At 38.7% G+C, this 18,232-nt stretch overlaps 2 protein-coding genes across 2 annotated transcripts; one reads left to right on the forward strand and one right to left on the reverse strand.

Moving 5' to 3' along the window:
* Window positions 1–853: 853 nt before the first annotated feature.
* On the reverse strand, window positions 854–12,827 carry LOC131308364 (presequence protease 1, chloroplastic/mitochondrial-like). Its single transcript, XM_058335280.1, has 19 exons — window positions 12,309–12,827; window positions 11,948–12,131; window positions 11,125–11,299; window positions 10,888–11,020; window positions 10,694–10,764; window positions 9,503–9,586; window positions 8,984–9,074; window positions 7,492–8,012; window positions 7,220–7,384; window positions 6,910–7,128; window positions 6,680–6,807; window positions 5,280–5,469; window positions 4,086–4,169; window positions 3,902–3,999; window positions 3,250–3,514; window positions 2,991–3,153; window positions 2,730–2,910; window positions 2,015–2,086; window positions 854–1,329 (listed from the first exon to the last, which is right to left on the reverse strand). The coding sequence occupies exons 1-19, from the start codon at window positions 12,589–12,591 to the stop codon at window positions 1,185–1,187; spliced, it is 3,252 nt and encodes a 1,083-aa protein (XP_058191263.1). The 5' UTR covers window positions 12,592–12,827; the 3' UTR covers window positions 854–1,184.
* A 2,460-nt stretch (window positions 12,828–15,287) lies between these two features.
* Window positions 15,288–17,543, forward strand: LOC131308367 (probable carboxylesterase 5). Its single transcript, XM_058335284.1, has 2 exons — window positions 15,288–15,913; window positions 16,915–17,543. The coding sequence occupies exons 1-2, from the start codon at window positions 15,467–15,469 to the stop codon at window positions 17,401–17,403; spliced, it is 936 nt and encodes a 311-aa protein (XP_058191267.1). The 5' UTR covers window positions 15,288–15,466; the 3' UTR covers window positions 17,404–17,543.
* The last annotated feature ends 689 nt before the right edge of the window (window positions 17,544–18,232 follow it).

Consider the following 18,232-nt stretch of genomic DNA (forward strand, 5'->3'; position numbering starts at 1 on the left):
CTTATGAAGCATTTCCCCAAGATACGAGTAAGAGTATTTACGAAATTGTATATTTTTCCAAAACTATGTACTCCCTCCGTCCCTTATTTATAGTCCGGTATTACATTTTGAACTATCCCTTAATAAGTATCCATTTTGTAAAGTTAGTGGCTAAAAGTTGGTGAATTGTCTATTTTATTCCTAATAGTATATTCCATTTTAAAAAGTAAGTAAAAGTGTAATGATGATGGGTAAGTAGAGAAAGTAGTGGAAAAAATTGATGTGAAAAGTATAATGATGATATCTTTTTAATAAGTTAGAATTACGAAACAGGACACTTAAAAAGAAACGGAGGGAGTACTATTTACATAGGATTCATTCAATTCAAGTCATGACCCACTGTATCGGTAACGATGTCCAAATATGTCCGACTATACCAATAAAATAGTTAAATCCCCATTGTTTCTTTCATTTGATGTCCAAACATGACCCAATCGAAACCCACAATACATGTATGCTAACATGTAAAAATGTGTGTGTGGAGAGAGAGAGAGAGAGAGAGAGAGAGAGAGATTTAAACATTGGATTCCCTCTCCCCGAATGATAAGTCCCATGCAAAAAACAGAGACACAATAGTGACCAATCCAGCATCCCCCTAAAGACAAGGCCACTGCCGGCTCTTGCCTGTAGGAAAACGGTCGGACCCAAAACTATCCAAAATTCCAACACTGATGGCTACCCATCAATGTGATTCTATGCTTCCAAAATTACTCAGAGTTAGAGCCCCGTTCAGTTGCTTTCATAGTTCTGCTACTTCGAAACTATCCTGTCTACGAAACCCAATCATTCATGCAATTTAAGCAACAAATCAAAATATCTACGAATATCATCCATTAATAAACAATACGTGAATGGTCTAAAGAGTGCTGAGGTTACAATGCAATAGAACTGGAAAGGAACTGCATTAGCAAATTGTGAGGTTCAGCACCAATTGGTAATATTGTACATGAGGAAAGGAAAGCTAAAACATTTCCTCAATTTCCCATTTAGTTGTAAATGAAATGGGTACCCTATACCTTAAAAGAAGATGAATTTAGTTCAGTAATACCTGATTCAAAGTATAGATTGAAGCTGCAAAAATGCTTTCCTGCTGTGAGGATAGAAATAAGAGAATCGGTTGTCTTTATAGTCTTCTTTGGGGGGTCTTAATCAAGGACATTTTTCACTTCGAGGAAGTTGGAGCGCTCCTTGTTTGCAGCTTCAACATCTTCTGGAGATGCCACAGCAACCACAACCCCTTTATTTTTTACTGCATCAATTGCGTCCGCAAATTCCTTGAAGTCATTCAAGCTTTTTGGAGAGGGGAAAACAAAAACAAAAAAACTCAAGTCAGGTCCAAACAATTTTGAGCATATGAAATCACGAGCAATTGGTTCTACAAGAGTAAGGACAAAATGAAAAAGAGATGATGGGGAAATATGAGGAAAACTTGTGGACAAAGATTCTGATTTTTGGAATATAGAGAAATGTAAATGATTTCAAGTGCCTAAAACGTAAGTCGTTCTTACACATCCAGATACCACTCTCACTATCTCACTCTTAACTCACTAATTTTGATAGTTATAATCCTCTTGGCAGAAACCTTCATGTGGACCTCAAAACAACTCCAATGCTAATGAATATTTTAGTAGTCGGAAGACAAAACACACAATGATGACAAAAATGATATGGTATATCCTAAATAATTACTCCATGTAAAGCCCCCCAAGAAAATATTTCCCTATCAGAACCCAAGAAAATACATTTTCCATTATAATTTCATGAGAATGCCATGCAATGCGTGGATCCCACCACAGGAATATCATCAAGCTCAAACGAGATAAACGGTGACAAGACAAGTTGTGCCAGCATTGATGGCTACTAGACAGTCCAAGGTTCTCTGGTGCAGTTCAGGACTAAAAGTCATTCAATACATTATGTATTTGATTTCTCCCAGACGGAATTGATGCATCTATGAGAATCAAAGAATATTTACTTGGTTGATAATATCTCTTCACGCCTCTTTTGCCTCTCTTCTTCCGTGATTCCAAGCAAGTATCGCAACAAACTGAAAGGAAGAGTAAACATGGTTAATTCCATATCACACCCAAAAAATTTCCAAAGAAGGAAACATAAATATCACAAACTGAGTTTGGAAGAATGTCTCTCCCTTGCCATCAGTGATAAACTACCAAGTCAATTACTAATTCACTTTCACCATCCTACATTTGACATTTTTCGGCATCAAATTATGACAAAGCAAAAGTTTGTTCTTCACAGTACATTAGCATCATCACATGGTAAAAGTAAGGGATGATACTTAACAAAATGAAGGGAAGCCATTTACATTTCAGGAACCACATGAGGTCAGCACCTTGAGAGTTTATCACACATAATCTACACCCTACCCAAAACTTCTCAGATGTTTGAAAAGCGTTCTCACCTTTAATTCAATCATACCTCCATGTGTCATAATACAGTCAGATCAATATTCTCCCAAACCTCCTACCATTGAGATTTTATCTTTCTTCCAGAAACAGGTGATATAAAGAACAACAGAAAACAGAAACCGATTACATTTCACTCCAAATGCTATTGCCACACTGAATAACATGTTCTTGTATAGAATATTTTGTATGACGCAAACGATTTATCACAAACAGCAAGGTGTGATGACTTCCAGAACGAATAATAGCAGTCTGCTGGCTTACCTACTATATCCTTTAGCATCTGGTAGCTGGTATGAATCCACATCTCCAATGGTCCCAATAATTGCTTTTGTGAGAGTATCATTGTCCATTTCCAAATCTCGCAGAAAATCACCGGTTGCATTATATACATCAAGTGTCTTCAACAGGTTGGGGTCCCGATAAGATAAGAAGGAGAAGACCCCTATAAACAGAAGTTCAAAATAAGTGAGAAACTTGGATTCAACAGTTACAACGGCTGAACACATCTACCCAAAAAAGTACCTGAGTGAGTGTCAAAATCACAGAAGCCTCCGTAAGCTCCACCACTAACACGTACACGGTCCCACAGCCATGTGTTACTGATGTGTTTTGAGATTACATATGCACTCCCATTAAGCTCATAACCAGTGTCGTAAATGTTAGCCGCTTTTCCAACATAATTGACCTGCAAACGTAGGAAGTGGTTTCTGGAACACCAAGAGGAGAAAAACGCAAAAATATATTCAAGTTGGACAGTCAACAGTGGATATATATATATTACCTGAGTAGGTATGATGATGGCTTCATTGGTTAAAGGAAGCAGAGCATTCCAAGAAGCTGATTTAACAGGAGAAGTGCTTGGAAGCAAGTCAAGAAACTTGCTAACAAATTTCACCGAGTTTGTAAGGTTTTTCCCATCAGCAGTCAAATTTATTAAGCAACCATTCCTTGAAATTAAGGTCCTGCGGATCTCCTCAAGAGATGAAGAGACTCCATCCCAGTCCTCATCAACTTTCTTTCCAAGATCCTTTAGAAACTCCAAGAAACTGTCAACGCACCAAAAGTAAAAAGGGAATGAGTTCAGCTTGAAAGCTAGAACCTTGATGTGTTTCAAAACACGTAAACCTAGAACCAGTCTGATGTCATCGGCACTAGAACTGAATCGTGAAAATGAAGCCCAGGGAAAAAATTTCCTTCGAGTCTTCAATTTTAACATCGACGGAACGACAGGAGGGTCCAAGGAATTAACTCTAAATTTTCAAAAGACCTACGATTCCATGGACCTGAATTAACTAGTCACTTGCTCAGGAAGTAATGAATGTCACATATAGCACAAGATATACCTTTGCAGGGCAAAAGGCGGATAAATGACACCACACACTATTCAAGCATGGAATTCAAATCAATCGAGAAAACAGTCCAGATATACCAACCTGGCGCCACCCATTTGTTCACCAACCCACCCTGCAACATTTAACTTCGCATCCATCCTCGCAGCCGCAATACCATGACCACTGCCTCTTATTCGGGCCTGAAAATGAAACAACCGATTAATCAAATAATCAACATGAATAACGTTACCTTAGATGACGATTTAATCAAGGAGTGCATAGATACCTCCAATCGTGCCTTGCTTTGGGAAACAAACTGTTTAAACCGCTTCTGGTCAGTAAATTGAACATCTTGAAGAATGCGATTGACCTACAACCAATCAATGCTTGAGCTCCTCAGTCAACTTAATAACAAGTCTCTTATCATGGTAAACTGAATTACAACCAATAAAGTCCATCACTAGTGAGAGTTAGTAAGCCTGACTATACACCATGGGAAGCATTCGCATACAAGCAAATGCGAACAAATATGAAGACAGGCAGTACGCCACTCAGTATTGACAAATTGGCTCAACATAATTGAATGCACCCATGGTAAATCCAATGCAAAATAGGATACATAGTCTGCATTTTGTTGCATTGATTATTCCATCAATACCTTATCAAGGTTTTAACATCCATGAGAATCAGATGGATATGAAGAAGGTGATCACACAGAAGGTGACCAATCCATGGCACAATGCTTTGTGTACAGCCCTCCTGCTATGAAGAGGCCAACCCATGTGAAACCACACCAACCTGGTGCATTACAAAACATTACTTGAGCGAGCGAGGTCATTGGCCCACCTCATTGAACTCCAGCTTACCTCCTCGCTGATCGAAACACCATCTCCTCGACTATAAGATGCTTGGTTTGCCTCAGAGCCTCCCCCAACCAAGGAGAGAACCACCTCAATGAGAAAGGTAAACACAAGACAACAAGAGGAAAGTTGAACAGAGCTGACACCTTCCATATCATCCCTGTCTCTGGATCCATTTTGCATCCCGCATAATAAAGCCCGAGGATAGTGTACCTACCCTTTTTGCAACCTTGTGATATGACCCACGAGGTCTGACCCAAGCACAGATGGTTCCACCTATTGCAAATGGACCAAATGTCCATGGCTGATCTGGCTCCCCTAGTTCTGTCACACTCTGAAAAAAGGAACTTACCCCACTATCACATAGAGAAGTATCCCATCATCCCACTATCTCTCGTCTCTCCGGCTGAGCTCCAGACACTCTCACAGAGAGCTAGAGCAAGTTAAAGTTCTGTTCCTAATAAATAGTGGGAAGAAGTGAAAAACTGAACAGTAATGACCAAAGTCGTAGAAAGTTGGTGGCGAATCAGTTTGCAGCAATCCTCCTTTAGTACAGATAATATGAACTGCGTAATATGGAATTATAAATTCACTTGCAAATCACAAAAATGATGATATACCAGGTTAAACAAATCTTCCGTGCGTCCTGACATTGCTTTCCCACGAACAATTATATGGCTACAGGGATCTTCCTTTCCCCGTGTTGATGATGTAAGAGGAGAGACGGATATTCCTCCCGTTTTCCTTCCAATTAACTGATTCAGTTGCACAAAATCCATGTCTTTTGTACCCATCTCCAGCAACGATTGACTGTCAAGGAATATGAGTAGATGCTGCTTAAATTTTGAAGCAAAATATCTTAGGTACTTATGTTAGCCAAATACGTGAACAGGTCAAGGTCTACCTTTTCCTCAACTCTTGGTAATTGTTTCATTTGTATCATTTTAGCATGTTTGTTTCCAGTCTCCATAAGGTTGACTAAATGCTTTAAACTTAACTCTACCGAAGGCAACTCTTATTATCATCTATGACAAACGTATTGAGCAACAATAAGGCATGAAACAAGAGCTTATGAGAACCAGTTTGACTTTCATGCAAGGATTATTGGCATCAACGTTATGTTTCTAGGGTGACTTATAAAATCCTCGCAAAACAAAAGGACCCTCCTACTGAACTAAAGAGGTTCCCTCATACACAACTTGTTCTCTTGGTTCTGACGTCAACCAGTACCGGGGGATGATGACGATGCCTGGTTTAAAGAATAATGCCCTTGAATAATAGTAATTATTTCTAACCCACATAGGAGGAAATCTTGAGTGATAATTCTAAATGTGCAAAGAGAACATGGTAGAACCAATTCTGATTTCTGAGAACTTGAGATCACTGGCCAGAAAGACAAAAGGAGCTACAGCCAGTATAAAAGCAATAATGACAAGGAAAGATTGGACAAGAGACCGGCCCCAGAGCAACTGGAAAGTCAAAATCACTGACTGCAGAGGGAGTATGGTTGCAGTAATAACTAACAACAATGGGAATTCACCCAAAAGCGAGCCAAGGGATGTCATTTGGTACATTGCTCGTACTTAAGAAATCAAGATTCCCCATGAAAACTTCTGATGTTGGCCCACAACCTACAAGTCCCATGAACGACCCAAAAAGCTATCCCAGGGATATCAAGATCTCCCACTGAAAACTGTGATCGGGGACCCAGGAGGGGATGTTATCATGACCGCAATGTCTGAAAGAATACTTGAATAGACATCATAGAGCCCTCAAATCAACTGAACGGCAAAAAGTTTCTTTATTTTGAGTCCCAGCTGTAAGAAAAGAAAGGAATTCTGGCAACTTGTGTCAACCAATACTGTGTCATGCATCAGTCTACCTCAGTATGTTTTTCTTTATTTTTATCTTTTTCACATTACCATTAGGTTACAACATCCTAACAGTAGCATGGAACAACACACTTGACAAGAAAACGAAACAACAATTTAATGACCAAATGGATTCGAAGGAATCTCACCAAAAAAGTGGTACAAGAGGAAGAAGCTCTTGCTTCAGTGAACTCATATTGAAGACGACTTCAGCGTACAGCACATCGTTGGTGAAGAGGTCATGCTGCAAAATCTTCACCCCATTTATATCCCCAACCTACAATCAATGAGTGCTAGCATATTAGCTCAGTAATGTTTTTCTAACCCTTATACAGAACACATTGGAACTTCAACTGCAAGGAAATAGCACTATAATTACCTCAGTGGGAACAAATATAGGCTTTCTTGGAATATCACTCAAAGAGAGGCTTGGTACAGCTTTTAGAGCTTCTGGGGGGTCAGGAGTTTCCTGCTTTAATCGTAGCTCATGCGTAGCCCGTGCAAGCTCAGCAAGATCCTCTTCAGTCATACTTGCTTTAACTTTGTTTAAAGCTTCTCTTTCAGCTGCTTCATCTTGAGAAGCCTTCTCTGGATCAGGCTGACAAAAATAATACCAGATTTCATCTAATACCATCACAAACGAAATAGTACATTACAATAACCTTGAAGTTTCTGGCACAAATGCTCACCTGCATTTCCACTGTTACAAGGTGAGAGTTATTTAAGATGTACTTTTCTATTAAAGGAGCAAAAACAGCTTTGGAGCCTTCCTTGGCAATTCTGGCTTTCAGGTCCACCAGGGGTTTCTGATATTTTAATGGTTCGAATGGATCCCTATCATATATCCATTTTCCCTACAAAACAAAAAGAACAAATTGAAAACAATTAAATGTGCTTTGAGGAATAACAAAGGAAGTCCATTCCGGCAAACAGCAATTACCAAAAAACAAAGCATACTTACAACGGAGCGAAGCATCAAGGCCAAGCCACGAGGGAATGACCCGGTATTATTTTCTCTAAGAGCAAACTCGATAGTATTCATGGATGCCTCCACAGCATCGGAATCAAATCCTTCCTCTGCCAAGTTTTTTAACGAATTCATTATCAATTCTTCTACCTTTTGAATGTCATCTTCGGACACACCCTTTAATCCTAAACAGAACTGGGGCTGAAGAAGGTCAGAATCCATCCCACCCCCAACAATGGCATCTCCCAGACCACTTTCCAGCAGGGTTTTTCTTAAAGGAGAAGCAGGAGTACCCAACATTAGATGATCCAGAAACTCCAGTGCTAGCTCAGTTTCCAAGTCCAGGGGCTTTTCATCTAGCAACCAATTAAGGCAAACCATGTGCTTTTTCTTCAAGTTGCCACCTTCAGGAGCAGGATATTTCTCAACAATCCTGACTGGCTTTGAAAATAGTTTTTGAGGTTGGATTATAGATTCACTAGGAGCTGAACTTGCATCAAACATATCTAGATACTCTGTACAAGGAAAGGGGAGCATGAGTAGCATTTTGAAATGAAGTTTAAACATAAAATAGACTTAACTATTCTTAAGCAAAAGACAGATGCTGCATGAATAGAATTACAGTACTAGATTACAATACACCATTAAATGATCATGAGTATTAAACACTAATGATTTGATCTGTGTTAGGCAATAGACACTTTGGTTGGGTACGGTCTACGTGTCCAACACGTATGGTTCAACACCAAGAAGCGTGTCTGAAAATTCAAGGTTATCATCATGCAATTTCCATGCAATGCATGAAATGCACCATGTCACCTTCTAACACGATTTCACCCCAGAGCTAACAGATAAATAATAGAATCTTAAGAAACATACCGGCATGTCCCCTTAGACATGGGAATTAAATAAATTTGACGGTCACACAAAAACTCGTACCAGACACCCAAGTTGAAACCAAGTCCGTGTGACAAAGGATTGACCCAAAGGATTTGAAAAATAGCAATTTCTACTTAAAGCAGAAATAGAGGAAAAGCATTTGATTCATGGTCCGATTGGTTAACCTGTGGTTTGTAGTGCAACTAATGCACAGAATAAAGCAAACTGAATTACAAGAAGACAATAAACAAAACCCCAGAAATAACATTCTACAGAAATTAACAAGATACATAGACAAGTACAGTAACTTAGATTTCGAATAGATAACGCGTATTGTACCTTGGCATACCAACGACTAGATCAATTTTAGTTGGGTGTTAATGAAGCAACCCAGAATAAGTTGAATAACCTACATTAATCCTACTAAGGTGATAGTCTACTGTCTCAATTGGCAAGACCAGTCAAGTTTCCTCAATGCTGCTAATACTTGCACAGCTTAATTCATTTCACTTATCCCCCAAGGCAACCAAACAAATAGTAAAATTTTGTATCAAGTTATATCAAAAGAGATAGGCCGCAATCATAACTAGATCAAGAATAAAAATACCACTCAAAATGCGAAGGCGTTCAGTGGGGTCGTCATCACCATAAAACCATATCCTCGAGTTGCTGGGATGATAATAGTTACGATGAAACTCCTGCATATTTTTACAGAAATAAAATGCATAAAGCCCAAATGACAAAACAATACGAGATCGATAGCTCAGTGGACAAGTATTGCTGGATTAAACATACACGACTAATGTGTTTACAAATTAACTCTTCCAACTTAAATTTGCATATTATCCATGAGTACGCTTCCAACTGATCATAACAACTTGATCATGAAAGCACAAGCCAAAGAAAAATTCACAAACCACCCTGCTTTGGATTACCTTGATCTCGAAATATTGATCGTTACATATGTTAGCAACAACAGTTGCTATCTATCCCAAAAAATTTGACCGTCACCAAACCAAAATGTGTAAACAAACAGAAAGAAACAAGATGAAGATTTGACGTCTAAACTGAGAGAAAACTAGAAAATTGTGGGAAAGTCAAATCAACATAACATAAAGCCACAAACCTTGAATTCCTCAAAGGAAAGGTTGGGAATAACTTGTGGATCACCCCCACTATCTACACCATATGTATTGTCTGGAAAAAGAGCCTGAAAAGAATAGAATTCAATCCCTGTTAATAAAACCCTACTATCCAATCTTCTAAGATATCAATAAAACCACACAATCCAATTTTTACATAACAGCATTAAAACATAACTGAAGTAGATTACGAAGCCTTAGATGATACTTAAAACTTGTTTTAGAATTACTAATGCTTTGTTTGGATTGGAAAAAAAATTCCAACTCAAAAAACACTCATTACCCCTACTTCCAATCATTACTCTCCGCTCATTACCCGTATCTCCAATCATTATTCTTATTTCTCTCTCCACTCATTACCCCTACTTCCAATCATTACTCTCACAAAAAAATTCTCAAAAACTCATCCAAACACAGCATAAGAGTATCATTCAGACTCACGCATGCAAAGTATAATAGAGAATACAGCTGGAAAGCCCGCATATTGGCTGCAATATCTTCATCTATGCACCTTTTTTATATTAAGTGAGATCTAAACTCCAACCCTATGCATTGAAATCTCAAAAAATATTGCATCTGGAAAACTAATCTCCATAGCTTAATAATTTTAAATCCAGCATAAGTGTCTATGGAATAATAAATAATTTTAGTGCACAAGCAGAAAGCCACTGGTTACTATACCCCTGGAGCCGTGTCACACACAAGGGTTGTATAACATGAACTCTTCTAACTCTGATGAGTATCCGTCTATGAAGCTAGACAGTTGACGCTTGGATAAGGATAAGGGATATTTGTACATGTGACTTCAGATTTAGCCAGCAAGCATGTCTTGTAATTCACTATATCTTATGACAACGCATGTCTTGTAATTCACTATATCTTATGACAACGCATTAAAACAAAACAATCGTTTTCCCCGTAAGCACGATTTAACACTGAAAATTACTCCCAAAAAACCTAACAGAGGAATATTTTGCCATTTATGTGTACTTGGACAGGGGAAGCTGAGTCCCCATAACATGGCTCAAAATTTATAGAAAGATAACATATCAACCCAACAAATAATCATTGAAAGGAAAAACAATTCTGATATATTCGAAGTAAATATCGTAAAGAAATAAGACTGTTTATAATTCATCTTCATCATGGAATGATATCACGAGCAAAATACTTGCCTGTTGAGTTATCCGGCCCATTATGTTATCAGGTTGAGAGTATACACCTTTCATCTCATTAAAAACAACACCTGCAATAGAACTCAAATTTCATATAGAGAAAAAAAATATTAGTTAAGTAATTGCACAATAAGACCAGAAAAAATTCAGAAGAACGCAGCACAAAGAAAGGGTGGAAGATAGAAATAAACAACCTTTATAAGTTATGTCCTCTGCGGGGTTGTCAAGCTCATAATGCCAACCCTCTTGTTGAAAAGTCTGGAAGTCCTCAACGCATTTTGGAAAGAAGACGGCATCCAAATATACATCTATCAAGTTATAGAAATCCTGCTCAGAAAAAAATGGCAAGTTGGCAACACATTAACATGAAACCAGTTTCAAAGACAAGAACGTCCACATTATTACACAAAAAACTTTACGGATAGTTCTACCTTTGTATTAGTAGAAGCAACTGGATAGCAAGTCCTGTCAGGGTATGTGAATGCATTCAGAAACGTGTGCAAGCTCCCTTTCAACAGTTCAACAAATGGTTCTTTCAAGGGGTACTTTCTTGAACCACACAATACACTGTGTTCCAATATGTGAGGAATTCCTGTGGAGTCTTTCCTGCATTTACAATTTAGAGACAGTGTAATAAAGGGATACGAAATACACCAACGGCAGTTATGTACAGAACCCACTCCAACTGAATATAGATCTTCTATATTGAACAAGTAAGGTTCAATTAACAAACCACGTTTTGCTCAACTTTGCTACTCACTTAAGGATTCCCAGTACACTGCATCAGCAACACGTCATTTTTGCATTGGCCATTTATAGGATTCGTAAGTAGATTTATTGGTCTCAGACCATTATCTATACCAAACATGGGTATCCAATGATGGTAGGCCGAAAGGGGTCCTACAAGTTTAAAAAAGTAAACTTTTCTTCTTTTTCAAGAACTAAAAACTTAAAGCGGCCCTTTTTACAATAACACCACAGCAGCTGAGCATTCAGCAATTGGCAAAATTACCCAAATAGGTATGCTAGTTAAACACTTTTCACTCCATTGCACTTCCTCCATGCAAGGAATGGCCTCAACCTTTTCAGGTTTCTAAACACCATGACCCAATTCGCAATTCTACTATCCTATCCTCCGAATTCCTCAAAAGCTAAGGCTAAACCTCAACACAATTATAAAACCAATATACCAGCCCAATTTACACCGCACCAAATCGTCCACACAAATGACAAGTAAATAGATTGCATACTTACGGAGGAGTGCGAAAAACAATGCCAAAGACCTTATTCTCGTCGTTGTTAGACACCGACATGATTTCGGCACCAGTCTTCTTATGCTTATAGAGAACGGCTCTCGATTTACATTCTTCAATGAACTCTTCCGATACTTTCTCGAACCCGAGCTTCTTTGCCACCTCATCATCCGCACCAACTACTTCTACAACCACCAAAAAAGAAAAACCTAATTTAGCAACAACGAAACATCCAAAAAAAAACCTAATTTAGCAACAAAACAACGAAAATATCCACACAAAAAAACTAATTTAGCAACAAAAACGAAATTATCCATCCAATAAAGCTAGGGTTTTGAAATTGAGACGTGGAGTACAACTACCTGGAGAAGGCTGAGTCGGGGGAGTGGCAATAGCTCTTGGGGAGAGAGTGGAGAAGTGCTTTCTGAGTTGAATCGAAGGCCGCGTTGATGACGTGGAGATTGCTCTGAGGTGGTGACGTAGGAGAGAGCGGGTGTGGAGGTTTGCGATTGCGCGGTGTCGTTTAGGGAGGGGAGAGAGGCGAGCGAGGAGGTTGCGGGAGGAGCGAGAGAAGAATCTGGTGCAGACAAGTGGAGTGCATGAGAGGGAGCGGAGAACGACGGCTCTCTCCATCGGTGTGCTCATTCGATGGGGAGACGACGATGAAGTGGAAGAGAGAGAGAGAGAGAGAGAGAGAGTGGCGGTGTGGGCAGAGGAAGAAGATGATGAGAGAGAGAGAGAGAGACGTGTGTTTAGGTTTTGGGTTTTTGATTGGATTGGGAGGGAAATATCAAGGAGGAAAATCTAGTTAACGAGGTTAAAAATGGCGCAAAGGAGGGGGAGTGGCTTGGGGAAGAGGTTTGTGGGTGCTGCCAATTTCTGGTCCAGAAAAATAAGGAAAACAAGAGACAAAATTGTATGGGGAACCCCGCGCATGCTGCCAAGCACTCCGCTCGGCAACGGTGCCAGGCGGCTCATCTGGCCAGTTAGAACATCTTCAGCCTTGACTTATTTTAAGATTTAAATTTAAAAATGGGACAAAAATCACAAAATTCTCTCTCTAATCTTTGATCCAAACCCTTCCCCATTTTGAGTTTTACCCATTTTTTTGCCCAAATCTGAGATAACTTTTGCCTTGACCAATTTCTCCAACGGCTAGTTAGAGAGAGAGAGAAAGAGGGAGATGTGTAAAATTTGAGTTTGATGGTTGGAGATGTGTCTACCCAAAATGGGTTTTTACCCAAAATTTGACTCAAATTTGAGAAAAAATATGGGTGAAGGCTGGAGATGCTCTTATCACAACAATCGGCGGCTCAAATTTTAATTCGAGCAATAGACAATCCAGATTTTTATGTACTTAGATTAGATTCAAGTCGTCCGTATCGAGATGAACGGCCAGATGGGCCTCTTGGCACCACCGTGCTTGGCAGTATTCCGTTGACCAAAATGGAACATAAATATTACTCCATTTTGTCCCGTAATGTTAGATATTTATGGAATTACGTGTCAATTTTAAATTACTTATATCTTTCAATTTATAGTATTTTATGTGATCTTCAAAACTTAATTTATAAGAATGTGTATTATAGCATTTTTCAAACCGGTTACCCGTTATCGTACACATCCTTCTAAGACGATTATAATCAACCACTAAATGCTAGACCACAAAAGTTTATATTCTCGTACACATCCTATTTTAAATTACTTATATCTTTCAATTTATAGTATTTTAAGTGATGTTCAAAACTTAATTTATAAGAATGTGTATTATAGTATTTTATGTGATCTTCAAAACTTAATTTATAAGAATGTGTATTATAGCATTTTTCAAACCGGTTACCCGTTATCGTCAGGGACGGAGCCAGAAATTATTGGCAATGAGGTCAATTTCCTATAGCACAAAAAAAATTTGTTTCATACTACTTGATAGTAAAAAAAAACATTGAAATGGTAAACAAAAAGGAGTTAAGTAGATATTTTTGGGATTTTTTTAGGGAGGAGAAGTGGGGATATTTTACTTTGCCCTCTTTTTTTCCTCAAGTTCTAAACTTTTAAATGGACTGGGGCAAATTGTAATGTAAAAATGGGGTCAAGTAAGCAATTTTGGGATAAAATCTATAATTATCTCCATTGTAATTTGGAAGGCAGGAGGGGTCGGATGCCACCCCTTGTCTCAAGGTGGCTCCGCCCCTGGTTATCGTACACATCCTTCTAAGACGATTATAATCAACCACTAAATGCTAGACCACAAAAGTCTATATTCTCGTGTCGACTTTTAAATTTTTTATTGACTTTTTGAACTGCAAAAATTCATGTGTTTACCACATGAATTCATCTATTGAACCACCAAAGTTTTTTATATGTGCAAGTAAACTTGACCCGAACACCTGAGTTACAAACAAAACTATAATATGTAAGCTTCCTAGAACATAATGCAGACCACTTGTTTTTTATGATGGTTTTGTTTCTTTTAAGATAATGGAAATTCGTCCAGATTTTTAGGGGAGAAATTTTTTTAGATATTTATTTATGGTTGAGAAGTTGTTAGGTATTTCTGATAGTGAATAAGTTGTTAAGAAATGTTAAATTGTTTCCGGTAGTGAATAAGTTGCTGATGTGTTTGTGAGTAGAGTTACTGTAGCAAAAAATGTTTTTGTTGACAACTTTTTGGTTAGTGAAAAAGAGATGGTAAAAATGCTGAAATTTTTTTTAAAGTGAAAACGAGATGGTAAAATACGTTAAGTTTTTAATATTTTTTGTTAATAAAAACAACTCATTAACAGGAGTGCTTCAACTATACACATGATTGCTTTTAGACTCGTATCAATTATTTTAGTTCACAAAGTACTTTATGATATCTGTACTGGTCTATTTGGAGGAAAAAGTTCATTCGTCGGTCTCAAAATAGTCTTATCAATTTTAGTTTTTGTCTTGTTACAGTGTCAAAAAAACTAAAAATGACACAATTTCGAATCATGATAGTTGGATTAAACTTATTTCGTTTTTTTATTGCAACCCAAATGACTTGGATAATGTAGAAGGAATGGAGATAAAAATACGCAAAAATCAACGTGCATTCAACTTCACAATTTACACTTTCAGTACTTCAAGTACCTACGGAGAAAGAACAAACCAAAGGATGAACACATTCGAATACATATGTGCTCAAAATCATCTAATATATGCGAATCTCACACGATAATTAAATATAGACTCCATACACAACGGACGATTTGGATGGTATCCGTAACATTGTGCACATACGTTACATGCATGCCCGTACGTACGTAGCATTTTTTTATGGAGAGAAAACTTGGTTCAACTACGCCAATGATTGCTTTTCCTAGTAATGCTTTCAAACGTGAAAAAAGCAAAAGTAAAGCCAACTACGGGAATCAATCAAGCAACAAACAAACAACCAACCAACCAACCTCAGAATTCTAATCACACCCACTAACCTGTTTCACTCTTAAACCACTGTCTCTCCATTTCCCTTTCCTGTCTCACCTCCTTCCAAACGATGGAATCAAACAACAACAACGACAATGATAACAACAACGAGATCGCATACGAGTTCCTCCCCTACTTCAGAGCCTATAAAGATGGACGAGTGGAAAGATTCTTCGGCATCGACAGAGTTCCCACATCTACAAATCCCAACTCCATTGTTTCCTCCAAAGACGTGGTCATCTCGCCGGAATCTGCTATATCGGCACGCCTCTTCAAACCCACCACCGTCGGACCAAACCGAAGACTCCCTGTCTTGGTCTATTTTCACGGCGGAGCCTATTGCTTTGGATCACCCTTCTGCGCCGAGTACCACAACCACCTCACCTCTCTCGTGGCCGAAGCTAATGTTATCGCGATTTCTGTGGATTATAGATTGGCCCCAGAATACCCAATTCCGATTGCATATGAAGATTCGTGGGCTGCTCTCAAATGGGTCGCGTCGCATTGTAATGGACAGGTAATCTTTTCTTTTCTATTGGCGAGACATAGTAAGAACTGATAAGAAAATTGGTTGGAAATAATGAATTTTATTATTTTCCCACCATTTCTTGCATAATATTTCTATAAGAGCATCTCCATCAGCTTACCTAAAAATTTAGCCAGTTTGCTTAGGATTTTTGTCTTGGCTAGCCACCAAACCAAAGCAATACCCAACAATCTTGCCATTTGCCTCAACCAAAAAAAAGAAAGAAAACACATACACACACACATGTATAATTTATTACAAGAATGGGAACGACCAAACCAGGTCCGGAGAAAGTCGCCGGCCAAAACAAATCCGGCCACATACGTACGCATATATACATAAAAAAAACCAACCGATCAAACTTGCTGGAAAAATCAAAAACCCATCGGGAGAAAGTCGAAGACGAACTCGCCGGTGAAAATCGATCTGAAATCCGTTCGCCTATCTATACTCGTCGGAGTCGGAAATCCTGTCGGTGATTTGTTTTGTGGGAGAGAGAAAGGAGCAGCAGAGAGAAGCCAAGCGAGGCAGCCATACCTCGCTGGGCGGGGCGAGGGGAGGAAGCAAGGGGGGAAAAAGGCGAGTTCCAAGCGATGCTGCTCGAAACTCTGCCATACCACTTTCAGTCGCTAGTTTGGCCTCGCCGAAGGTGAGGCGACCCTGATGGAGATGCTCTAATAGGATTCGCAATTTTCGCCCCTTTTCTCGTAATTTCTCACCTTCCAAAGGGGTTTTAATATATTCGAGAAATTACAAAGCTCTAGGCCCCTAATTATAAGATGTTGCATCCCAAATTTGAAAGTTTTTGAGTTTTGGCCATCATGGATTTTAGCAAATTTTGTGATACAATAACGATCTTCTAGTCACGACGCCCTGACTCGATTCCTGATGACATAGTTTTTATTTTGGTGCTCTTCTCTACAATCATTTTGTTTGCCTCTTAGAACTTTGTGTTGTCCCTCAATATATCATGCGTCTCTTTTGGTTATAAGGGCCCTGAAAATTGGATCAACGACAATGCGGATTTACAAAGAGTTTTTGTCGCCGGAGACAGCGCGGGAGCAAACATCGCTCATAACACAGCGATGAAAGCAGGGGAGGAAGAATTGGCGGGGCTGGAATTGATTGGGGCTTGTTTGGTCCACCCGGATTTTGCCAGTAAAGAAGGGGATGTGCCGAAGGCGTGGTTTTTTGCTTGTCCTGGTACATCCGGATCGAGTGACCCGAGGATTAACCCGGCTGTGGATTCGAGATTGGGCAAAATGAGGTGCAAGAGGGTCTTGGTTTGCGTTGCGGAGAAGGATTGGGCAAAAGAGAGGGGATTGTTTTACTACGAGGCGCTGAGAAAGAGCGAGTGGACCGGAACGGCAGAGATCGTGGAGACGGAAGGAGAAGGGCATGTGTTTCACTTGTTTAACCTGAATTGCGAGAATGCTGTGAATTTGGTGAAGAGGTTGGCATATTTCATCAATCAAGAGTAAAGGTTTAGATGATGATATGAATAATGTGTTGTGTGTAGATTGGTATGTTGTCATTTATGTTACTACTCTTATGGTTTTTGTGTGAGCCTTCCAAAATTTGTACCAAATGCTTTTCCTCACCACTGATTGAGTTTTCATTACTAGGGTCCTTTGCATTTTCATAGTCTTTATCGTTTTGCGTGAAACCGTCATTTAAATAGATTTCTCTAAACAAATTCAACACGATATTACCTATATGAATATTTGCGCGCACAAAATCCAAATTGACATATAGTTTGAATTACACAAATAAGAAGGGCAGAAAAAAATAAAATAGAGAACCCGACCAAAATCTCCTCTCAGTCCTGCTAATGACATCTTCCTCTCTACTATTTTTTACAAAGTGTGAACCTTTATCTACAGTGAGATAACGTTAAATCTCTTTCACCACTTGTGTATAGAATACCATATACTCTCATAATTTCTATTAAAAATAGAACTTGGAGTTGTGCTATTTTTTAGTAGTATATATAAAGCAAGTTAGCAGCCATTTAAGAGAAATGACTGAAAAAAGATTCCATGAAAATGTTCTAAATGCAACCATGATGCACAAGTGAAATCCAACTTTTCATCAAAACAATGTCTGTAGAAGTAACTACTACTCCTATTTTGTCTAGAGGATGATGCCGAAGGGATTAAAACCAAAGAGGAATGTGAAAGTTCAATTGTGACTGTTGATGATGTCTTGATTCATGTTTCGGTGGTGCATGAATGTAGTAGTTGCATTCGTCTCTATAAGGCGATAATAATGTGATACTTTTGGATGTATCAGATTTCTTTATTTTAATGT

The sequence above is a fragment of the Rhododendron vialii genome, chromosome 11a, assembly GCF_030253575.1.
Source record: "Rhododendron vialii isolate Sample 1 chromosome 11a, ASM3025357v1".
NCBI classification, from domain to species: Eukaryota; Viridiplantae; Streptophyta; class Magnoliopsida; order Ericales; family Ericaceae; genus Rhododendron; species Rhododendron vialii.